The sequence below is a fragment of the Mustela erminea genome, chromosome 13, assembly GCF_009829155.1.
Source record: "Mustela erminea isolate mMusErm1 chromosome 13, mMusErm1.Pri, whole genome shotgun sequence".
In the NCBI taxonomy this organism is placed as follows: Eukaryota; Metazoa; Chordata; class Mammalia; order Carnivora; family Mustelidae; genus Mustela; species Mustela erminea.
This window is the reverse complement of record NC_045626.1, coordinates 19,896,979-19,922,406: the sequence shown is the minus strand read 5'-3', so window position 1 is coordinate 19,922,406 and position 25,428 is coordinate 19,896,979. Positions and strand designations below refer to the sequence as shown.

The 25,428-nt window shown below is 41.0% G+C and overlaps 1 protein-coding gene across 5 annotated transcripts in view; it reads right to left on the bottom strand.

Annotated features, from left to right (window-relative positions):
- Positions 1-25,428, bottom strand: part of CCDC68 (coiled-coil domain containing 68) — a 95,399-nt gene that overhangs the window by 17,369 nt on the left and 52,602 nt on the right. For all 5 annotated transcript variants that reach the window (XM_032309932.1, XM_032309928.1, XM_032309929.1 and 2 more), the window contains 6 exons: positions 24,677-24,817; positions 23,137-23,262; positions 22,747-22,875; positions 16,680-16,762; positions 9,515-9,620; positions 8,121-8,204 (listed from right to left, as the gene is read on the bottom strand). In XM_032309932.1, the coding sequence (XP_032165823.1) occupies positions 8,121-8,204; positions 9,515-9,620; positions 16,680-16,762; positions 22,747-22,875; positions 23,137-23,262; positions 24,677-24,817 (669 nt within the window). The remainder of the gene's footprint in view (positions 1-8,120; positions 8,205-9,514; positions 9,621-16,679; positions 16,763-22,746; positions 22,876-23,136; positions 23,263-24,676; positions 24,818-25,428) is intronic.

Below are 25,428 nucleotides of genomic sequence, written 5' to 3'. Positions count from 1 at the left end.
TAAATAAGGGCAGCAAATCTCAAATTGTTCAGGTTAACTTGTTTCTGATGACCCATTCTGTAGAAATGTGCAGGCTTTATGCAGGCCTGACTCCAAATCCCATGCTCTCTTCCCTGCAAGATGTTATTTTTCTGTAACCAGAGGAATTAGCTCAGCCTCCTTACATTACAAATAAGTAAATGGTGAGCCTCAGGAGGAATAGAGATTCAATGATTTCCAGACGGATTTCACGTATAATAATAATGAAACAGAAAAAAAATAAACTGTCAGGAAATTAATCAACAATTAGTCTACTGCCACCGTCCATCGATCCCTCCATCTCTGCCACATCCGTGGCACCAAGCCGGGAGCAGAGTAAGTGGGAAGAAGCACAAGAAAACGTGCATCTCTCCCTCCAGTACACAGGACGCATAGTGGAGTGGGGGTGATAAAACCAACACGTGGACATCAAAAATGTAAATAAATAAAGGCAGTTCAGGAGAGGCCACAGGCATTAGGTAATTAATTACTAAATAGAAAGTATAACAGAAATCAGTGTGACAAGAATCATTTGTCACATTTTCACACATAAGGAGATTTCACCTGGACCGTGACGACAAAGTGAAATGGCCTAGGCGGAAAAGAAGAGGAAAAAAGACTAAGGCAACAGTTCTTCAAGCGTGATCTTGGGGTATGGACAGTATCAGTATCACCCGGGAATCGGCTAGAATTACCGATCCTCAGTCTCCAGCGAGACCTACTGAGAAACCCAAGGAGGTCAAGGGATGGGGTTTTAGAAGCTCACCGGAAGGTTCTGACATCTGCTCAAGTTTGAGAGCCATTGGATTAACGTACTAGTTTCCAGTGTTGGTTGTATATTGGAATTATGTGGGGAGACTTAAAGCTTTTAAAAAAATATATTTTATTTATTTATTTGACAGACAAAGATCACAAGAAAGCAGAGAGGCAGGCAGAGAGAGAGAAGCAGGCTCCCCGCTGAGCAGAGAGCCCGAATGCGGGGCTCAATCCCAGGACCCTGAGATCATGGTCTGAGCCGAAGGCAGAGGCTTTAACCCACTGAGCCACCAGGAGCCCAAAACTTTTTTGTTCTTTTTTAAGATTTTATCTATTTATTTGTCAGAGAGAGAGGGAGAGAGCACAAGCAGGGGGAGTCGCAGAGGGGGAGCAGAAGCAGGCTTCCCGCTGAGCAGGGAGCCTGATGTGGGACTTAATCCTAGAACCCTGGGATCATGACCCAAGCCGAAGGCAGACGCTTGAAGGACTGAGCCACCCAGGCATCCCTCTATGGGGAGATTTTAAATCTACTCATGTTAGAGTTTCACCCCAGAGAATCTATTTAACTTGGTTATAGTCTGGGTTCAAGAGGTTTCAAAACTCATGGGGCGCCTGGGCAGCTGTCAGTTAAGCATCAGACTCTTGGTTTCAGCTCAGGTCACGATCGCAGGGTTGTGGGATCGAGCCCTGATTCTAATGTGCCTCTTAGATGAAGGGCGACTAGAGTAAGGAGAGCAGAGACAAGATGTGGATTTTGCCCCTTCTTATCCCTCAGCATTTATACTGCAGAATAACTCGAAAATGGAGCAAAAATCTTGACACACAATGATCATTTCACTGCGATGTTTCAAGAGTTAAGCACTTAAGTCTCACGTAGGGAAAGTACTTCAGATTTCACAAATTGATGATGAAGATGTTCCTTGTACAGTGGAGATCAAGCTAATACGCACTCCTAACAAGTGTAGGCACGTATCACAGGCCAAGGACGTTGCTGAGAAAAACTCCTCTCTGTACAGTACTCTACAGGTTAGGAAGGGATAGGAATCACAACATCATGATGACAATGAATACAGGAATAAAAATAATCCAGGCTGGACAATTATTTAAAAGCTATTGAGAGTTTTTCCAAAATAAACTCCTAGTTTCTCAAGTTGTTGAGTATCAAATAATACAAAAGCATAAGAGGTATCCCGTTAGACTGTCTTTATGTTCATTTATCGCAACTTCCTTGCGGATTTATTTCAGCTGCTAGATTTAGGTATTTATTTTTGATTCATGGGTGTTCATAGTATTTCCTTTAATTAGAACAGCCATATCTGGAGTGCCTGAGTGTCTCAGTGGGTTAAGCCTCTGCCTTCAGCTGGGGTCATGATCTTGGGGTCCTGGGATCAAACCTCACATTGGGCTGTCTGCTTAGCGGGGAGTCTGCTTCCCCCTCTCTCTCTGCCTGCCTCTCTGCCTACTTGTGATCTCTCTCTGTCAAATAAGTAAATAAAATCTTAAAAAAAAAACCCAGCCATATCTGTGAGTTTTATTACATCATTTCTTTATAAAACTACAAATCACTGACTAGAATATGTCTGCCATTATGATGACTATATTCAAGGATATTTTCTTGATGTGGTTTTCCAAAAGAACCTAATTTTTGTACCCTTTCTGTCAACACATTCTTGTTAAATTTAATTTTAGGGATCACAGTGAATATATAAAACAAAATAATCTTCAATGTTCAGAAAATGGAGGAATTTCTGAAGATGCATTTCCATATCAGCAGGTCATTAGTGAGGAAGCTAGAAACGCATGAGATGTGAGAGGGAAAGTTAGAGATGAAAATGAAGGCGATAAAGATATGGCAAAAATAGAAAAGAAAGTAAATAATTTTGGTAGAGTTAGGCAGAAATGTTCCAGTGATATTTTTTAGAAGTTTTAAAAGCCTTCAAGTTGTTTTTGCTGTTGTTCTTTTAAAGGATATTGTTATTTGAGTGAATATGTCTCCCTTCTGGAGAGGGAAAAAAACCTGTTCGAATAAAAAGAGCCCCAGGAAAAAAACCATTTGTTACCGTGACTCAAGAAATTGGAAAATGGAAAACACTGTAATTTAGTGACTATGAAAATTACAAAAATAAATATAAATAGACAAACTTAAAAACTCTTCATTTCTAAATACATATCGTATACACACACGTATTTCACACATGTTTTTATGCACACACACATACACACTTATCACCCCCAACACACACTTATTTAATCACTCCAATAAATAGATTTTGTGTTGTCCATGCGGGGAGGGGAGCATGTGCTTTCAAGACAGTAAGATTCAAATAAGTGATTTTGAACAAGTTTCTTAACTTCTTTGGAACTCAATTTAATCACTTACAAAATGCAATAAGTAATAACTTTCTCCCAGAGTACTTTTGAGGATTAAATAAAAATGAAGCATGTAGCCTAAAAAAGAGATGAATGTTTTTTGGTATGGATGGTGCTGTCTGTGCAGTTTAAAAACACAGGTGATGTGTTTAAATGGGTCATTCAATCTTGGGTAACCATTTACCATAAATGGAATCAATTTAGCCTGTGATTTAATAGATTCCAAAATAGGCAGTGGTCTTAAATCTGCAGTGCAAGATAGTATACCCCTGCATTAATCACTTAAGAACTTCTTAATAAAGCACCGACTAGGACCAGACCAGAAGAGGTTAACCTTGGCTCTAACCATTCAAGTACCTGGTCAAATATCACAGGTTCAGAGATGCCCTTTCTGACCACCATTACTCTATAACTATCACATTGTCACATTCTATACTTTTCAGAGCCCTTGTCCCTCCCTAATTGTTTATATACTTGCTTATGTGTTTATTGTCTGTATCTTCAATTAAAGCATAAGCTAGAGGAGATCAGCGAGTCTGTTCTGAGCATGACCTATATGCCCAGCACTTGAAACATTTCCTGGCCCTTCCTAAACACATAAAACTATTTCATGAATCAATTAAATTAATGTGGCTTGAACTTTTTAAATCTGAAAGGGTCACTGTCAAACTCCTAGCTGTGAAGGAAAAGATTTATCTACTGAAGATAAGAAATTTTGAGAACATAAAGATATTCATAAGATACTGCTTTGTTTGAAGACTCTTTTATAAAAGAAAGCATTAAAAAAAAAAAAAAAAAAACAGACGGTTGGGCGCCTGGGTGGCTCAGTGGGTTAAGCTGCTGCCTTCGGCTCAGGTCATGATCTCAGGGTCCTGGGATCGAGGCCTGCATCGGACTCTCTGCTCAGAAGGGAGTCTGCTTCTCTCTCTCTCTCTCTCTCTCTCTCTCTGCCTGCCTCTCTGTCTACTTGTGATCTCTCTGTCAAATAAATAAATAAAATTAAAAACAAAAAACAACAACAAAAAAAAACCAGACGCTTGAATCAAGTTATGTACAGGGAATCTGAGACAGTATTGAGAGATGTTTACACATCACTGCTGAGTCTGCAGCCAACCAAGGAGTTCCCATGAAGGTAACAAATCTGTTGTTTTCTTACATATAACACTGAGTGGCTAATCAGCAATTATTTGTTACATTTGGAAATATAGCAACAGAGCACAATAAAAACAAATACATTGTTCCGGTCTAACTACTAACCAAAAGACCAATTGGATAATGTATTGCACCTGGGCAATCTGAGTTAAGCTGGCAGCCTATTTAGGACTGTAACATTTGTTTTAGGAATTATATAAATAAACAGACACATCTCAAGGACATAAAATTGGATTAAAAGCAGCAGTACCATGATACCTTGATCCTGTGATGACAGCTGGCACTTAATTATATCTGGCCGGAACACAATGAAGGGAAAGCTCAGAGATACATAACAATCTCTCCAATTAAAATGTGCAACAATGTGCGACAATGTGCCCTACTGCCCTAAAGCAGTAGGGCATTGGAGCCCAAATAGGCAGATACACCATTGGAAGAGATTTCCATCATAAAAACTCAGTCTAGGATAACGGGCACTTCAAATTCATGAAGAAAGGCCAGACTTCTCAATAAAGTGAGACAACTACAAAGTTAGATCCCTACCTCACACCAAACTTCCTGATTTATACATAAACTTAGATTTAAATGAGATTCCCAGTCTAGAAAGGTAATCTGAGCACATGTGTTCATTATCTCTCCCTTCTTCAATTTTATTAAAATAATAACAAAGGATTTCTATGTATGTCAATCCCTTAATGATAAAGAGGGAAAAAATAAGACTAAGAGCAGATCAGAAATATCAGGACTGAAGGACTGAAAGTGAGCAAAAAGCTGACCGCAGAGGCAGCTGCAGGTGGGGCTGTGGCTGCTGAGGGAGATGACTAATCAAGCAGAACCCTGAGAGTCAGAGAACACACTACCAAAAATCTGAAAAATGGATATACTTTGAGTTACCAATTCCACTTCTAAAAATTTATCTTAAGGAATGATCAGTGATGTTTGTATAAATATGTTGAATTTAGTGTTTTTTACAAAAGCAATACTGAGGGGCGCCTGGGTGGCTCAGTGGGTTAAGCCGCTGCCTTCAGCTCAGGTCATGATCTCAGGGTCCTGGGATCGAGTCCCGCATCGGGCTCTCTGCTCAGCAGGAAGCCTGCTTCCCTCTCTCTCTCTCCCTCTCTGCCTGCCTCTCCGTCTACTTGTGATTTCTCTCTGTCAAATAAATAAATAAAATCTTAAAAAAAAAAAAAGCAATACTGAAAAACAATCTAATGTCCAACAATAAGGATTGAGTTCATTAAATTACTGAATATCAATACAGTGGCTATTTTTAAAAATATTTTATTTATTTATTTGAAAGACAGAGATCACAAGTAGGCAGAGAGGCAGGCAGAGGCAGAGAGGAGGAAGCAGGCTTCCTGCTAAGCAGAGAGCCTGATGCGGGGCTCGATCCCAGGACCCCGGGATCAGGACCTGAGCGGAAGGCAGAGGCTTTAACCCACTGAGCCACCCAGGCACCCCATATAGTGGCTATTTTAAGAGATAACATAAATCTAATCTGATTAGTAAACAAAGACTTCTTGTTATATTGTTATATATAGGAAAAAACCACAACTCTTTGGCATGGTTTATGATCTAGCGCCTTCCTACATTTCCATGATCATCCCATGCTATTTCATTCAACTAGATTAGGAGCACTCACAATGACTCTCTGTCGCTCTTTCTGAGAAGCCCTACCACCCAACTGTTTACTAAACTCAGATTAAAATTCATTTCCTTAGAGAGCTTCTTCCCACCCACCACGCTAGGTCCTCGATCCCGGTGTTACCTGTCATCATCATCTTTCCCTGCCGAGTGCTTCTATAATATTGCTAGTTACATGCTCATTTATGTGTCTCCCTCCCTCTCTAGACAGTCAGTTTCAGAGTACAGAGTCCATGTCTCTTTTGTTCAATATTATTTTCCCAAACTTAGCCACTTCTCCACCTTAGCCAGTTCCAAAACTCCTATGTCACAGTAGCCACTCAGTAAGTACTTATAGAATGAACAACAAGATTGATGATGTGAAAAATGAGTGAAGCTTAAAAATACAATGAAATGGGCATAATGTCATGCCAGTATAGTCTATATCTTTAATACATACACGTAGGTATGTAACAGGCAAATCGAGTCCCACAGAAATACAGATGGACACAACTGTGCAGAGTGATTACCCACGGACAACAAGTTTGCATGATTTTCTTTTTATATGTGCTTATCCATATTTCCTAATTGGTGCAGAATGAATGAATATATATCAGTTACATAAAAATAATATAAGAAAAAAATATTTTATCAAGTAACATCTGCAACCAGAAAAAAAAAAAAAAAGGCACGAAGTACAAAAAGCAGTGAAGAAATCCCCATAGAGACATTTTTGGGGGAGGAAGAGGCTCTAATGTGGTCTGAATCCCATCATCTGAGCCCCTCGATGTAAACTGACCAGTCATTACTGGGCACTTGAGTGGACACGAGTTTTGAGCCAATCATTCCCCCATCTCTGCTGCACAGAGTTGCAAGCATTGTCTTTCTCAAACAGCTGTGTGTAAGCTAAAGAAGGTGAACATCTAAGGAGGCTCAAAGGGCTCGCCCTCCAGAACAGAGACAACGGTGGTCCTCTGGGAAGGGAGAAATGGCTCACCATGGCTATGGTTACAAAATTTAAGATGTAAAATTATTTACAACCTCTTTATGTTTTGATGATTTGTTCCTTCTGTTTGGGGAAAGCTGAGAGAACATGGTGGTGAGAGAAAAAAGCCCCTGTGTGCTGGGGGCATGGTCTATCCCGGGCGAGAAAAGCCCCCAAGGATGATAGGGTGTCTGGAGGCAGTCAGAGCATCTCTGATTCCACAGGACAGGACAACGTGGCAGGGAGACAAGCAGGAAGTCAAAATACTGCAGAATGAAGTAGAACGGTGACCAGGTCCAGGGGAGCAGTGGTGAGTCTCTGATGGAGGCCATGGGGCCAGAACTGAGCCTTGAGCCCAGGGGGAGGGGGCGGTGGTGTCCTCGGACCCTGCAGCCTCAGCGGGCTTCGCTGCACTTCCTGGGGGGGGCGGGGCGGGCTCTGCCAAGCCTCAGTCTACAGCTGAAAGCCTGTAAAGGGCTTCCCTAGTGTAGAGGGGAAGGAGTGGGCAGGAAGAAAAGTCCATCTTATCACAGTAAATTATGAAGTGTTATGTTACATTTCAAATCATTGAAAAATAAGAAAATTACAAGAGGCTTCTTAAAGGGGTTGAGCCCTGAGGCAAAGTGCGCCAGCGATGATGGGGGTTAGCGGTAAAAGAGTGGGAAAGAGGACGAGTCAGGACGGGAAGGAAACAAAGACATGACAGCAAACCCCGCTACCTGGCCAGAGCTGAATTCACCCAAGATGGTCTTGACCCAGCCTCTAATTCAAGTCCACATGGAGAGATGTTCTTACCTGCCCCCCTCCCCAGGAGAGCAAGCATTCTGGAAAATTTGGGTGAATTTTTAACAGTTATTTAATATTAATAATTTAATATTATAAAATAATGTTTAATACTTCAATAATTTTTAGGAGTACCCCCCTACAAATCTATAATTTCTTATGCATGGAAGATGCACAGGCACACACACTCACAAAAAGACACTCATAGACACATGTGCACTCATACATAGATACTCAGGCACGATCACAAAGACACACACACACCCGCCCACCTCCAGATACACCGCGTCACCCTGGTACACCAGCAGACACATTCATACACGGGCTCACAGGTACACTGAGCACACACACACACACACACACACACACACATACACACCCATTCACACACATTCACATTCACACTGAAATATACAAGAGATTCCCTCCTTACCTGGGCTTCAAGGATGTTAACTTTTTCCTTCAGGTTTTCAATTCTCTTATCTTGTTCTTTTAAGTTATTTTTTAATCCTTCCATCTAAGAATTACGAAACACAATTGGAAAAATCTTGTCAGACAACAGGGAAGCTCCTTAAGTCAGAACCTGCACAAGTTTCTGTGGTCCACTCACATCCATCAAACAAAAAAATTAAATCCCAAAGCATTGGTGGATTCAGTAGGTGATAGAAAATAGCAGGGCAAAGTGGCCCCTGGGGATGAGAGCACGCAGGCAGTCCTAGTAGACGTCGTAATCTTTGGAAAACCTGTTTAAACCAAATTCAGCGGGCATGCCTCCTGTGGAAAGCAGCTTTGGCTGTCCTTCTATGTTTCCAGCACGCAATGAATGCTTTCATACAGCAGATGCAGAGGCTGGAGCCATCACGCAAGGCCATCACCCAGCATGGGGAAGCGCCCCAACGCAGGGTTCTGGTCAACCACGGCATAATGAGGTGAGCCTGCTTTGCTGGGGAAGAAAAGCATCTGCTAAAAAGCAACATGGAACTGGGGAAGTAAGGTAATGACCAGAAGAGAGTGGGAAGAGAGGAAACCTGTGGATTCCAAGACTGATTCTGCCATTTCCAACTCTGTCATTTACCTACTGTGAGCCCCCATTTTCTCCTTTGTAAAACAAGAACGTGGGATGCGCCCTAAGTCCTTCCTGGCTCCCAAGAGCCATGACTCAATTCTCCAGCCTTTTGGTGAGGTCCTAGCCAAATGTTACATTTGTATCAGGAAGGCATTGGAGTTACTCGAAATGATTCCTTTTGGAAACAAATACTCGGTAGTAAAAAAATGAGTGAAGGTCTGATTTTAGGTCTAAAGGACACAGCCCAAACCAGATCAATAGATTTCTTGAAGTAAATCATATGAGTTTACAACCCACCGTCAGCCAGCTGCCACCACCATGACCTCCTCTCTTTAACCTGCCAGGATGTCCCAGAGAAGAATGGCCAGGCGACAGTGCTGTCCCACACACCTACTAAGTAAATTTACTGTTTGTGAGGTTATAAAAACAGATCATTGCTTCCTCAGAAAGGGCTGAATTTTCTAATCTCCAAAATCTTCTAAAGAACAGTGTGCATTCTCTGGCTCAGAACACTTTAAAAAAAAATCACTGAAACAGCTAAAGAGCAGTTAAATACAATTTTCCCAATATCTTCACTGAGAACACTTGGCATACAGACTGAAGAAGGCATTGAAAACAGAGTCAGGTTGCACAGAAATAAAAAAGAAATGTCAGTGGGGAGAAAAATCTCACTGCTCGTGAAGTCCGGACAAGCCGCCTGTATCCAGTCTTCTCCCTGTAAACACACCGTCTACCAGAGAAACACACTCGACTCATCTGACCTCCTGGATGACACCACGCAGGTTCTGATGCTGGGAATGAATCACGAACTGCAGATGTGAGATCTGCTCCTGGAGAAGGGAAATCTCCGTTTGAAGACTGTGGCAACTAGAAACGCAAAAGGAAAAAGAGACATAAAGATGTGCTGGAGCCATTGATTATATCCAGGCTGCCAGGTTCTCCCCACACAGGACACTGTTACTGGGCATCAAGTGGGAAAGATGCTGGGGGTCCCACGTGCCTCACAAGACACGGAAGATCGGGGCGCCTGGGTGGCTCTGTTGTGAAGCATCTGCCTTCAGCTCAGGTCATGATCTCAGGGTCCTAGGATCGAGCCCTGCATCCGGCTCCCTGCTCAGCAGGAAGCCTGATTCTCCTTCTCCCACTCCCCCTGCTTGTGTTCCCTCTCTCTGTGTCCCCCTTTGTCAAATAAATAAAATCTTTAAAAAAAAAAAAAGATGCGGAAGATCAACAGGCACAGAGCAGCCTCTGAGGAGCTCAGACAGGTCTTGAATGAATATACCCATTCATGTCAAAAGCTCCCTCCCGTCCAGCTGTGCCTTCCCTCCCTCCAGGAGAGACTTGAGCCAAACTATTGAGCAGATGAAGCACTCACGGAACTCAACAGTCTGGCCTAGAAGCACGCACACCCCCAGCACTCAACAGAATGCCCAGGTAATTACAGAAGGATAGTGGGGCCAGGATGAGCGGGGGCTAGGAACGGAGATTTTATATGTAATGGGAAAACAATTTTCAATGATACAGAGTTAATGTATGTTGTGGATTGCCTGTGTTTGTCTTTTATGATTATGATCACTATTATTACTTTGGCTTCCTGCTTTGGGTAATTCTACTACCTCTAACTAGGGCATAAAAAAAAAAAAGGAAATTAAATTAAATTAAAATTTAATTAAATTAAATAAATTTATTTTATAAATAGTAAATTTAATATTTAAATATAAATGAATTTTAATTTATTTTATAAAAAAAAAATAAATTAAACGAGCTGACCTTGGAGCTCACGCTGACCATGGTGAAAAAAGAGAGATGAAGTTGGAATTTAGATTATTCATACCTTCCCGGAACTCCTTTTAGGTAACTGGAATTGATTATACAGCTTTTGAAAGGCCAAGATTTTCTTCTTGCCAATACTACTGGAGTTCTGAGGTGGCGTGCCTTGTGGCAAGCTCCCCAAACTTGGGAGTGTTGTGACTGGATTCAAACACACTTCCTCAGCCTCAGTGTAACAGATAGAACAATTCTACCTATATTACTTTACAGGGATATACTGTGGGCTTAAGGAGGTAAGAGAATATGCTTTCAGAAAATAAGCTTTTTTAGAGAACAATGTGTTAATATTTCTTTAGCTATTAAGGTTTTAGAATCAGTAGGCAACATCCAATGCACTCGCAATTCCGATTTTTATAGTCTCTGCAAATATTGCAAAGGCCGTGGCTACTCATGTGACATTACAGAACATGTTCTCATTTGAAAGAAAAGAGAGTCTCATTTTGTTTCACATCATGTACTGAAACACTGCTTCTCAAACTTAATATGCATTGGAGGGTCTTATGAAATCATGAGGGATCTTGTTAAAATGCACAGCTGATCCAGGGGCTTAAGATTCTGCATTTCCAATAGGCACCTGGTTGTTGCCAGTGAATACGGTAGCCCGTGCTTTGTGTAGCCCAGGCACCGAACCACTAAAGTTGGCTCAATAACATAAGTAATATTCTCTCTCAAAGCCATGTAATTTGCAGGTAACTGAAGGTCTTTTAATTTTTTCCCCTCTTTTGGCTTTGCACAACAGAGCTTTAAAAATGGTTTGTTTTACTATAGAAAAAAATTAATCTCTACGGAACCATAGAAATTCTTGCACAACTACATATATTATATAATGATAACCATTATTATTTACTTTCCCTATGGAATGAAATAAGTTATACTATAAAAATACTGTGCAATTACACAGAATATAAGTAAAATGTAAAATGTTCATAGCATAAAAATTAGAACACTCTAAATGGTTATCAATATAGAACCAACTAAACTAATTATGCTCTATCTGTACCACGTTGATTGTACATATACATATATATCAGAAGGATAGGCCAACAGACTTGATTTATATCAAAGACAATTCTGCAAAATGTTATAAAAAAGGATGATCCTTTCAACAAATGATACTGAGACAACTCTACATTCATCTAAAAGAAAGAATATGAAAATTAATCCTACACTCACCTCATAAGAGAAATAAATTCCATGTAGATTGTAAATAAAGCTGGGGCCCAACAGACTTTCAGAAAATAATATAAAAGATCATCCTCACGAATGTGCAATAGGTGAAGATTTTTTAACATAGAACTCAAAACAGTATTAAACTCAAAAGGATAAACTGGAGTCATCAAATAAGAAGGAACTGGATAGCCTCAGAACATCGGTAGCTCAAATGATTAATAAAGGCATTGTGCCCAGAATATCTAAGGATACATCTACCGATCAATAAGACAGATACCCCCGTAGGAAAATTAGAAAGGGACTGGAGATCCTGCACACATACACAAGATGAGTTGAGGACGTACAGATCAGAAGAGCGGAGAAGGCAAAGAGAAGCGTGCCCACAGCTGCTGGTGCTGAGCCTGCCCCAGGGAGTAGCGGAAAAGGAGGGCAGTAGGGAGGGGGCAGCCACACTCGGGACTGCCCTGGGAGATAAGGAGAAAGCACTCAGGATGCCTTACAGAGGCATGCTGGCTTTGAATACTCATAGACTATTCACGAGCCCGTAAGAAAATTAAATTGTTTTAATTTATAAAAATGTTAAAGATGAATATTCCTAATGGTCTTGTTGTGTCCTAGGGATGACCCAGAACTCAGACCAGAGGAGAAAAAAAGTGGCTTTAGAAAGATGGATTGGGGGCACCTGGCAGCTCAGTCCTTAAGCCTCTGCCTTCTGCTCAGCTCAGGTCATGATCTCAGGGTCCTGGGATAGAGGCCCTCATCGGCTCTCTGCTCACCAAGAATCCTGCTTCTCACTTTGCCACTCCCCTGCTTGTGAGCCCTCTCTTGCTGTGTCTCTCTCGGTCAAATAAATAAAGAAAATCTCTTAAAAAAAAAAAAAAAGAAAAAAAGATGGGGTGGATAGATGTTATGCTCCTCAAAATACAGAGCTCTAGAGATTTCCCCTCATAGTCTGTGATTGTATGACCATAAAAGTCACTGTAGAAAAACAGAAATCGGAAATAGGTCTCAAGATGGAAGAAAATAATTTCTAGAAGCACTCTTGAAAACACGGCAGTCAGACTTACCTGCATTAGTACACCAGAATGGGGACTAACAGACGTTACAGAGGTTCTCTCCTAGGATTGTTCAATAAATACGAACCTAGTCACCCACTTAAGGTCTTTAAATGTGAGACTATCCCGAAATAAACCACCACTTGAGCTCCCTTCGTCTCTGCTCTTTATCTTTCTGTTAAAGCAACTCTGTCTTAATAAAGAGGTACTAAAGCAAAAGCAGCAGGAAGGAAACATTACAAAGGTCAGGCCTAGAAAAGGGCACGGAGCCCTTCTAACAGATGTCTAATTCATGCTCTGCCTCCCAATGTCTCCATATAAATACACAGTACCTGCTGAAATCAGAAGAGAATTGAAAATCTTACACTTTGGGAAGACATAGCCGTGTTTTTCCTATCCTTTGCATTGAGTACAACCCAAAACCCTAGAGATTATATGCAAACGAACACAAGAAGGCTCTGACTGGTGGAGAGAAGGCAGACCAGTTCAGGACCTTGGAACCCAAGGCACAACACAATGGTGAGTTCCCTGGGTTTTCTTTTTGCCTCATGTATCCCAGACTTGGAGCTGAAAAAGTCTGTAGTCTGGGAATGCCAAAGAGAGCGAAGAAAAGCCCCATCAAGAAGACAGGAAAACCTTGGCCTTATTCTAAGGGAATCGAGGGTCCTCTCTCCATTCGGCACTGAGGGAGAGTGCACAGAGCACCACTTCTGAGATTCTTCCTCTGAGATTCCTTAACGTTCAAGAGAGAAAGTCTATCCTATCTTTAAATTGCAGACATGGGAAAACAAATGGCTTAGCCTTTAGTAACATGGGATGATCGTAGCGTAAGTACTTGGCAAGAAACCTACCCTCAATCACTCTGATGACCAATGTCTGCCAAACACTTAATCAAAGGAAATTAAATTAAAGGAGGGTTCACTCTCTATTCGTTCATCAGGATACTCTAACAATCTATCTTTGGGTAACTTACACCATCAGAGGGCAGCATTCTTCACCCACACCATACCTTACCCTCTGCTCTCACTGTTCTAATGGCTTTGACTTCATTGTTTTCTGGCATCAGGCTATCCTTTTTTAAAGGATTTTTCTGAGGGGCAGCTCCTGTGTTTCTCCAAAAGAATAACTCTAAAATGGACCTTTGTGCTCGTCCGTGATGTCACAGGACAGAGAGACAAGCTGGGAAGCTGCCTTCTGCTCATAGACACACAGGGGAATTAGGAAACCAGTCTGAGGAAAGGCTCCGGAGGTCTCCAGAAATCAAAGAAGGTCAAATCTCTTTTATAGCAAATGAGCACGGACTGCTGTGAGATTTCTGGAGCCCTAACTCCCAGCTCTTACAGCTTCTGAAAGGCTGTATAATCGCTTCACCATCTAGAAGCTCAGTTTCCTCCCCGAAAAGCTGATGAAAGGATTAAATTCAATAAGGTGCCGGGGGTTACTCCATCAACAGCAAGGCACAATACATGCGTTGGTTAGCAGCGACGGTAGTACAAATACGGAGTCAACCTCGTTTTTCATGAGATGCTTCTGCCAAGCATCTTAACTCTCGTTAAAAGTAATTGTGGAGATTAGCATAATATAATTATATATTCATATCCATATGCAAAAAACCTGTCATTTTCTCCTGAATTATAGAACACTTAAAAGTTGTCATTTTTAGAGATGCTTTTTAATATTAGAGATGCCAGGTTAGAACATATTAAATCTTTTCATCAAAATGGCAGAGAATCGTGGCACCTTTCAAACCTGACATCTTGCCCAAGGGAAATTTAGTCACCCAGAACCCCCTGCTCAGAGGAGCAGCTCCAGGCTCTTTTGGCGGTAAGGGAAGTCCACTTGTGGGACCAGGCATTGGTGCCTGCCAAAAGGCCGTTGGTTTGATGAGGAGGTAGGAGTCTGGCGAACACGAGCCAGCTGCCCAATACAGGAAATAGTATTAGGCTCACAGACTCTTTCCTCTGCAACTGGAAAGGAAAATGAAGAATATAAGCCAGCTGGAGAAAACCACCGAGAAAAGTTAATAAATCACACAGGGAAAACAAGGAACAAGGAGGAGTGAAACTGTACAAATACACATAACTGAAGAGGAACAACAAAATCGTGGGCTTTTAAAAACCCATTAGTGCTGAAGGGTGGTCCTCCTGCCTTCCCATGAGATGCATCTTCTTTATGGCCCTATCTGTTCAATCTTCATCTACCCAGGAATCTTATTATTTGTGGTAGCTTAACCAACTCTCTATTGCTTTAACCAAAAGAGCCTGACTCCTACTGATTCCATTTTCTTGTCACTTCGCAAAGTGAATACCTCTACACACAGACAAATAATAAGTAAGATAAATATTTGTGATGCCTACAATCTACGAAAATTACACAAGCCTGGATGTTCAAACACCTTTCTAGAAACACAAAACATCCATTTCCCTTAGGACATTTCTAAATCCTCCCTAAGAGTTTTCTGAGAATTCCCTATAACAACTGCTCATGTATAATAGAACAGAAAGAATAGTTCAGTTTGGTTTTTTAAATGGTTACGTTTTTGGCTCAAAGACTGACAAAAACCCTATTATCAATAAAAATCACTTTTAAAGAAAAAAAAATCAGACTCAGATTGTCTGGGCTTTTGATGGAAAGCATATTGTACCAGCCAGTAGTTCTGCTGCAAGGACGGGATGTTTTTCAGAAAGAAAAAAAGAAAACACAACATAATCCACAGATTTACTTAGAGTTAAGTTAGGAGTATACGCAAGTGATTCTGAAGACCTATGGATGTCGTCCACAGTACTTCCTTCATCTTCTACAGAGAGGCACAGTGCTACTTGCCCTCTTAGAAAGCCACCTCCTGGGGCTATATGTTTGTTCACAAGGAAGAGCATGGGTAAATGAACATCAGCGGTATTCCAGCATGTTCTGAATATGGAAATGCAATTGTTGGGGTCAGCCCAGGTCTGGACTTTGGCATATGTGGTCCACTACATGAACACGACCTAGACAGAAGGCTGAAGCTTTTGAGAGGTGAGGAGAGAAAGAGAGATCATTGGAAAGGAAAAAAAAAAAAATCAAAGACCAAGAGAGAGGGATATTTGAGTATATATGGTTGAATAAGTGAGAATAAGAATCTGTAATTTCTGAGGCTCATCAGAGTGCTTGATAGCCTAGGAAGCAATAGTTCCAGGTGGATACAATCACACCTCAAAATGGGCTTGACTTTGAACATGAGATCAGGACCTATAGCAACAGTGCCAGGTTCAGAATGAGAAGGGAAGGGAAGGGAAGCGGGGAGAGCGAGGAAATTTTATATGTCATGAGGATTACATGATGTTCCACAGAATTTTCCCAAGTGCCGTGAAGTAATCCAACACTTGGGAGGTACCCACGGTCCACCCCCGGACTCGGGACTGTAACAGCTTGTGAATTACGAGTATTCGGAAATAAGTCCAAAGAACTAAGAATGCATTCAGAGTAGTTCCTTCATACTCTGCAAAGTTGGGGAGCACTGGGAAAGGATCTGACAGTTCTGCTTGAGGGCTAGCCACTTTGCGGCAGGCTACAGCTGAGACCCTTTAACAAAATCAGAAGCATTAGGAGGGAATGAAGCATCCTCTTCAACACCCCCGTCAACAGGGAAGCGACAGGCTCATTCATTCTTCAGGAGGATTGACCTTGCCCTGGTTTCCAGTACCTCCAGGGAATTCTGCCCAGTGGGAGGGAGGGAAGGCACATGGCTGATCATATTAAGAAATCTCCCTTTGTCCTGCCCTTTCAGCCCTCCTGTCTCCTTGGAGGGTGCTAGCCTGCTGTCCACTGGCCAGTGGACAGCAGAGAGGAAAGGTGTCAGGAACCGCTTTCGTAAGGAGGGAGATTTGCAGACCTTTTAGCATACGTAGCATTGGATTTGAGTTGCACCAGCTTGTTTTCCAAAGACAGTTTTTTTTCTAGCAGTGTTTTCTTTTCCTAGAAGGAAATAAAATATAATTTTATTTCTTTCTGTGCATGTGTGCATGTGTTTGCTAAGTCACTCTTGCAAACTGTTGGCAAAAAGCACTTCTTATAATATTAGAAAATATTTTTAAGCTAAAGAGCTCATTTCAGATGGCGCTGTTACCATCCACCCCAGGGAGAGACCCAGCCAGCATCCTCCTGTGCGGCTTCCAAGTAGCTCAGTGACAGGTCAAGACGAGCTGTCCTCACTCCCCTCACTTGCCTGGAGAGGTTCTGCTCCTCCTCCAGCCAAGAAGGGAAGTTTGCCTTGCTCAGTCACCACCTCTCTCCACCCCACCCAGATCCAAACTGGCAGCTCATCTCTCTAGGCGTCCGCTCTCCCTCTGTGCCCCCTGCTGCCTCCGCATTAGACCAAGTCGCTGGTACCCAAGGACACTGTTGACCCTATTCCCCTCCCTGCTCACACGGCATCTGCCAGAAAGCAGAAAAGGAGCAAATGAGCTTTTAGTGAAGGAGCAAGGCCACAGGTAATGAAGTCACTTCCTAGTTAGAATAGAAGAGATATTTTGACACGGAAAGAGAAAACCTAAAAAAGACCTGAATATCATTATTAAACCAAATTCTTTCCAGTCAAAAGAAAAATAGTAATAAAAAGAAAAAGAAATAATAGTAATAAAAATAGTAATAAAAGAAAAATAGTAATCCATGAAAAACCAAGCTGGGATGATTGTGGGTGGTGGTGGTGGTGGTGGTTGTTGTGGTTGTTTTTTAAAGATTTTATTTATTTATTTATTTGACAGAGAAAGATCACAAGTAGGCAGAGAGGCAGGCAAAGAGAGAGAGAGGGAAGCAGGCTCCCTGCTGAGCAGAGAGCCCGATGCGGGGCTCGATCCCAAGACCCTGAGATCATGACCTGAGTCGAAGGCAGCGGCTTAACCCACTGAGCCACCCAGGCGTCCCATTGTTGTTGTTTTTAATCATTGACGGCAAGAGATGTTTTGACACTGTTTACAATGCTGTTTAAAACCATCCCTGCTGCAGTATTTATGCGGGTAAATTAAGAAATGTGGTGTTATAGAGCGAAAATATGGGAATCTCTTTGGACATGGACCGACCTAGTTTTGAAACTGGGACAGTAATAATTTTTGCCAAGGCTTTAACCTCTCTGGGCCTTATGTTTGTTAAGAAAAATTAGCCAAAACTTGGAAATCAAGATCATCTATGAATTTAATGCCCTACTGGGTCACTGTTGAATAACCAATCCTCATGCAGAATGTCTGTGTTTGACTTTATTGTTTACGATTTGATTCGAACCCTGACTCTGTGAAGTTGTATGTTCATTTGTAGATTTCTGCCTGGTAGAAAAGATAATCCCACAGATTTTGGTTTGATTGCCTTCAAAAATATTAAGCAATTTTGTATCTAATCTAGTAATCTGATCCTATATTCCTTTTTTCAAAATGCCTATACATAGCCTGTTTCTCCAAATCTTCTATTTAAACTGGTTTTACCATCTTACTGCTTCCCTTATTAATGAATGAGTTGAGTAAAATATCTGACATGTATTCATTCTATATGTTTTTAAGTCACAGTTTTTTAAAGTCATGACTTTTTGAACATCCCTAAAATAGGGATAATGCTACCTATATTGAAAGGGTTGGGATGGTTGGAGATACTATATGTGAAAGCCCCACATGCTTCTCCTGTACATATTAAGACCTCGATTTATAATAATTTGAAGGTGCCAAACACTTCCTGTCCTACATGCCATCATTTTTAAAGTTTATATTAAATTCTTTCAATTTTTTTCTCTAGTATTCTTGTCACATATAGGAATTTAACTTGTGTTCCCTAGCTGTGTTCAACTTATTTTTGAGGGATCATGGGTATGCCTTGTAAGCTTATTATGATACTGATCACCCAAGAAATGCATCACCGGTAATATATTTTGACTTTGTAGGGAGGAAAATGATGTTTAACATCCCTCCTAATGGACTTACTATCCATGAATGGATCTTCATAACCAGGGTTCAAGCAGACTGGACAACTGGACAAGTAAACATTCGACTCTGGCCAAGGTTCCACCATGGAGCCTGGACTCTTAATGCTTCCTCTCTGACAACACGGACAATCACACCATGGGTGCTGGCACTTGTTCTCTGGGACAGTGTCTTGTGGAAAAGGAAAGGAGTTCACAGCACCACCCAGTGGGCAAAACACTCTTCCCAAAACTGGCCCTCTGGGGAGCTCAACCGCTCCCTCGCCCTTGCCCTACCGATCAAAGTGGAGTAGACACCAATTTAAATAATTGCCGTATGTTAACATCTAAATGATTTAGGAACCAAGTATATCATTTTTATCTAACGCCAGAGAAGATGGGGGCATCATGGAAAGCATGTTGAACCGGTAACTGGAGGACAGTGGAATCGGTCCTGGTTCCCACTATCCTCATTTATAAAATGGTGATGAGGAAACTAGGTGGTCTCAAAAGCACCTCTGAGCTCTAAAATTCTAATAGAGCTAAATCAATGACACTGGAAAACAAATATGAAGCGACAGAATTGCACTGCTAGCAAAAGGAACATATGCCGTATTAAAACGCTCTTATTGGGCGGTTCTGCTGGCTTATCGCTGTGTTTACGGAATTCATTCCCACTGCATTCCTGATTAAAGTGGGACAGATGGTGAAGGTTTTAAGTAATGTGTTCATTACCAGACCTCATACCACTAATGGCTATTTACTGGAGCAGTGGCTTGTTCAAGTGAGTAGAAAATGAATCCTTCTCCAGGGGCCACCCACTACCAGGGCAATATTTATCAACTTCTGTGTGGGTGTTCATTTTTAATTTTAATTTTCTTTCTGAACTCCTATCTTTCTCCTACTAAGGCAGAAATCTAGAGTTACCCCTCCTCTCATTCTGATACACACCCCCTACCTGAGGAACCATTCATCACAGCCTTAAAAGTATTCTTGGTAATACCCTAAAATAAGAAGGTATTGCCAAGTTTTGCTCCTTATAGTTTAATTTGTTTGCTTATTTGTTTTACAGATACAATATCCCTTTTGAAAAAATCCTGCACAGCAGACTTCCATCCAACCTCACCTACCTCCTCCACCTCCCTGAGGTTCCAATAAGCCCCACTCCAGGAAATTACTGAACTAGAATATTCTGGAAGGTTCCTGCATGGCCATGAACCATGGGCATCCTATCCACTTACTTTGTCACAGAGCACCCAGAGACAGCCCACCATTATGGGTCAATATCAAAATAAAAGCCAAAAAACCCCAAAACACACAAAAAAGATAAATGCTAAGCTATTTCTTCTCAAAAATGCCTACCGGTATCTGAGCCAGTCAGCTTTATTCTGGGGTACTTTCCCCTACCTTCAATATGGTTGTTTGCTTCCCTAGGAGAATGAATGAAAAGAAGTAGGAGAAGTTCCTGGAGTACCATAGAACCCAGATAGCCTACACTGCAATTTCCACAAAGACACTACACCTGGTCCATTCACAAAGAGATACCCAGCCTTTAGCTCTGACTGGTATATGGTAAGTACTCAAGCATTTGTTGAGTAAACAGTCAAGTGACTGTAACCCACAATTTTGAGATGAACTCACATTCAGTACAGACTTCGCAGGATTTCTAAGAAATAGAAACAGCTGGCTATTAAACCTGGCTTATTGTTACTGGGTTTGGGTTGGAGGTTATCACAAGTCTAAATTCAAATGAAAGCTGGTTAATCAGCCCTATTTGCAATCCGGAATGGTCTTCCTTTCCTAAAGGCAAACGTTCTTTGTGCTGAGATTGTGAAACTATTTATTACAGGATAAATATTCTAACACTACAAAGTAGTCATCCAAATGTTACAGTTTGTCCAAAATATCCTAACTATAAACTGTCTGCACTGCAGCAAACCAGCTGCTTAAGGATATTCTAGCCCAGAGATTCTGGGGACAGTAACACATTCAGTGACCCACCACGCAACATACACAACATAGAGGTAGCTATATATTATTATTACTAGATTCAGTTAAATTGGGGCTTGTTTAATTTTTGTAATTTCCTCATAGGACCTTCATTGGCTCTACAAATTCAACCAAACTCAATGTTATAAATTAAGTGACTGGGAAATATGTCGAAAATAACCAAATTCTTTTGGCAAGAAACATGAATATTGAAATGTGATGCTTCTGAAGTGACATTTCTCAGATGGCATCAAGTCAAGGAGACATCAAGCAGAAGGGAAGAGGCCAATCAGGGAATTACTATAATAAATATAAAAATTTATTGACAGGCAGCAGTCAAAGCCTATATTCTTTTTTTAAGATTTTATTTTTAAGTAATCTCCATACCCAATGTGAGGCTCAAACTTACAATCCTGAGAATAAGAGTCTCCTGCTCCATTCAATGAGCCAGGCATCCAGGCACCTCCAAAGCCTATATTCTTACCTACCCCAAATTCAATTTCAGAAAGCCCAGTTTTCTATTAGTTTGTTTTGCCACTAAAACCCCCGTATTCCTCAGTTTGTCTGTATTCTAAATTCTAAGGGATGCGTTATTTAATGGATGGGCTCACCTTTTGCATATATTTGGAGTGTGACCCCTCAAGGCACGCTGCGTGAAGTTTTTAAGAATTTTTTGCTCTGTCCCGACTCTTCTCTAAATTGTCTCTTATGGAAGTTCTAATTCCTACAGGAGGTCTTTTCTTTTCTTTTTTTTTTTTAAAGATTATCTTTATTTATTTGAGAGAGAGAGAGAGAGAGATCACAAGTAGGCAGAGAGGCAGGCAGAGAGAAAGGGGCAAGCAGGCTCCCCACCGAACAGGGAGCCTGATGCGGGGCTCCATCCCAGGACCCTGAGATCATGACCTGAGCTGAAGGCAGAGGCCCAGCCCACGGAGCCACCCAGGCGCCCCCAGGATGTCTTTTCTTAATGTGAATTATATCTGTTCTAATGCAGCCATAGGTATTCACAACCCTAAAGTGAACTCGGGCAGCCACCGTATGATCATGTCCCTGACTCTAATGCCAGGGCTGCCGTGTTTACAGGGATCCACTATATGAGGACTAGTAATAGGTGGGCTTGTGATGGTTCCTATTGGTTCTACTTGCAGCCTCATCTGCTTCCCCTTTCTAAGGCAGACATGCACTACAGAAAGTGACAGAGGCTGATATGACCGCAGTATCTGTAGAGCAATCAGGGACTATTCAGATCATTCTAAGGGTGTAAGAGGAAGAGCTAACATTATTGAGTGCTTCCTGCAGTCTTAGTAATTGCAAAGAATCCTTCTTTCAATTAATATCTCACTTATTTTAGGGGTGCCCCGGTGGCTCATGGGTTGGGCATCCTGCTCTTGATTTTGGCTCAGATCGTGATCTCAGGGTCATGAGATCAAGCCCCCTGTTGGGCTCTACGGTCAGCAGACAGTCTGCTTGAGATTCTCCCTCTCCCTCTCCTTCTGCCCCACCCCTCCCCTCCCACTGCTCGCTTTAGCATGCGTAATTTCTCTCTAAAATATATTTTATTATGGGGCTTTTGGTGGCTCAGTCGTTAAGGGTCTGCCTTTGGTTCAGGTCATGATTCTAGGGTCCTAGGATCGAGCCCCACATCAGGCTCCCTGCTTGGTGGGGAGTCTGCTTCTCCCTCTCCCACTCTCCCTGCTTGTGTTCCCTCTCTATGTCTCTCTCCATCAAATTAATTTTAAAAATCTTTAAAAATATATATAATTATACAAATATATTTAATTATATAAATTTATAAATTAGATTGATATAATATATAAATAACATATGTAACATACATATAACATATATAACATATATAAATATAAATAGATATAACTATAAATGTATATGTATGTGTGTGTATATATGTGTATACATATGCACATATATATACACACACACATATATCTTATTTATTTTAGAGTTACTTTCTTTCATTCTCTCCCGAACCCTGTCCAGAAGAAATTCCTTTCTATCCCCAGGAGCTTACCTTTTCCATCCTCTCTACAAGGTTCTCCAGCTCTGTGATTTGCTTATGTTTTTCTTCAAGCTTTTCAGTAACTTGATTCAGATTTTCAACATGTTGTTTCAGTTGCTGTTCCTTTTCAAGTTTGTTAACCTTTGGTTGGAAAAACAACTGTCAAACTCTTGCTTTTATTAAATTTACACAGATATTTTCTTGTTCTATAATGCTGAGTAATGAAAAAAAAATTTATAATTCACACTAGATTGAAATTACCCTTTTGAATTTAGGGTTTCCTTCAAAACAAACCCAATGGGCTGCAACAACACTGAAGCCATGTAGAATTAATGAGATATTAGTAATCCTAGATTGGTTACATGGGTTTGTTTTCCCATTGACATGGGGCTAGCTCCTTACCTCCAGTAAGTGTTTACCAGCCTCATGGTTCTTTCTAACTTCTTCAGACTGTGTCTGGTAGATTTCAAATAACCTCTGGGCCACGTTTCTCAGAGCTGCTGCTCCTGTTTGTCTGGAGGCTTCCAGCTGGGAAAAGAGGTCATGAATGTTTTGACATTTACAGCAAAAATGGGTTAAGGGCAGAACAGTTTGATAAGGGGTAGAAAACAGGTTGTAACTGTACCGTTTGCACCCTCCAAGAACATAGAGCAGAGAAATGATCTGGTAAGAGGAAAATGTACAATGAGAAATGCCCTATTTAGGAAAACTGTCCTGCAGAAGGATTTGCACAACAATTAACCAGGCCTATCCACAGCTCCAAGCCAATGTCCTGTGTTTATAAACTGCACCCTTTAAAGACTGCACAGTGCCTTCTCAGATTATACACTTATGTGCGTTGTACCATCGATATCCGCAACAGTACTAAGAGATGTATTTTCCTAAATTAGCCATGGGACAAGATGTGAAGATTAAGGGCAAGTGTCATGAATTTCTCAAAGGACTTAACTTAAAAGAAATAATCAAGAATGGCCACAAAGATTTACCTACAGAGCAATTCATTGAAGGACTGCCTACATAACAAACCAAAAATAAATAAATAAATAAATAAATAAAGGAAAGAAAAGAAAGAAAATATAAAGCATCCAAGAATAGATTAATTAAATAAAATGAGACATTTGACGTTGAGTGCTCTAATTAATATTAATTAACCATGAAAGACTTAAAATTATTTAGTAAGAATAGTTAACATGAGACTGACCCTCCTAACACATTATTCAGTATAAGACACGGTATTAACTGTAGGCACAACAAAGATCTCTAGAACAGATTCATCTTGCACAACTGAAACCATATCCGCTGAACTTTTGTAAAATCTTTTCAATAGTAAACGTCGTCTCCAGAATAAAACAGTGAGATTTAATTTATGAAATGGAAAGTGTTTCTCTATGTGGATGAGCATCCGTGTGGATCTGTGGATGTATAAGGATGTCTGTCTGCTTTTACACATCCATGAAACTATCTTATTGGCTCAAAAATCCAAAATTATAAATTTTTCTTAATGGGGCAACTGGGTGGCTCAGTCAGTTAAGCATCCAATTCTTGGTTTTGGCTCAGGTTGTGGTATCCGGGTTGTGAGGTTGAGCCCCACGTCAGGTTCCACGTTCAGCAAGGAATCTGCTTGAGTGTGTGTCTCTCCCTTTCCTCTTGCCCCTCCTCACTCTCTCCCAAAATAAAAAATAAATAAAATCTAAAAAAAAGAAATTTCTCCTGATAACCGTACCTTGATTTTCTTTTTTTTTTTTTTTTAAAGATTTTATTTATTCATTTGACAGAGAGAAATCACAAGTAGATGGAGAGGCAGGCAGAGAGAGAGAGAGAGGGAAGCAGGCTCCCGGCTGAGCAGAGAGCCCGATGCAGGACTCGATCCCAGGACCCTGAGATCATGACCTGAGCCGAAGGCAGCGGCTTAACCCACAGAGCCACCCAGGCGCCCCCGTACCTTGATTTTCAATATTTCATTTTCTTTGTTCGTTTCTAAGAGCTGCTCTTCTTTTCCTTTCATCCTTTCCATGAGCAGATCTAAATGGCCACAAGAGGGGTCCGCTTCAGAATCAGAGCCATTTTCAATGTTTCGACAGTGCTGAAATGAAAAACACGAAAATCATCAATCTGACTATTCCGTTCCTCTACAAATTTGACAATAATTAATTATCACTCACTATTACATATACCAAAAAAAGATTCAGGCCAACACAAAGAAAAGACTGTATTTTGAATTTCAAACATCAATGGGGAATTCTAGATGAAGCAGCTGTTTTCTGTATTTGCTCAAAATTGATTAGATTATTATATTAAAAAAAAAGGTAGGGGCACCTGGGTGGCTCGGTGGATTAAAGCCTCAGCCTTTGACTCCGGTCCTGATCTCAGGGTCCTGGGATCAAGCCTCACATCGGGCTCTCTGCTCAGTGGGGAAACTGCTTCCCTCTCTCTCTCTGCCTGCCTCTCTGCTGCCTACTTATAATCTCTGTCTGTCAAATAAATAAATAAAATCTTAAAAAAAAAAGGTAGCAGTGCATATTTTATACTATTACATTTCCTATAATTTATATATACCATTAAGTCCTTTTTAGGAGATAAATAATATCTACAGGACCAATTTTTTTCCTTTTTTATTTGAATTGCAGACATAAGTACATTTTGATTACATTGTATTATAAACTAATATAATCAGGCTTAATAGTTACCATACAT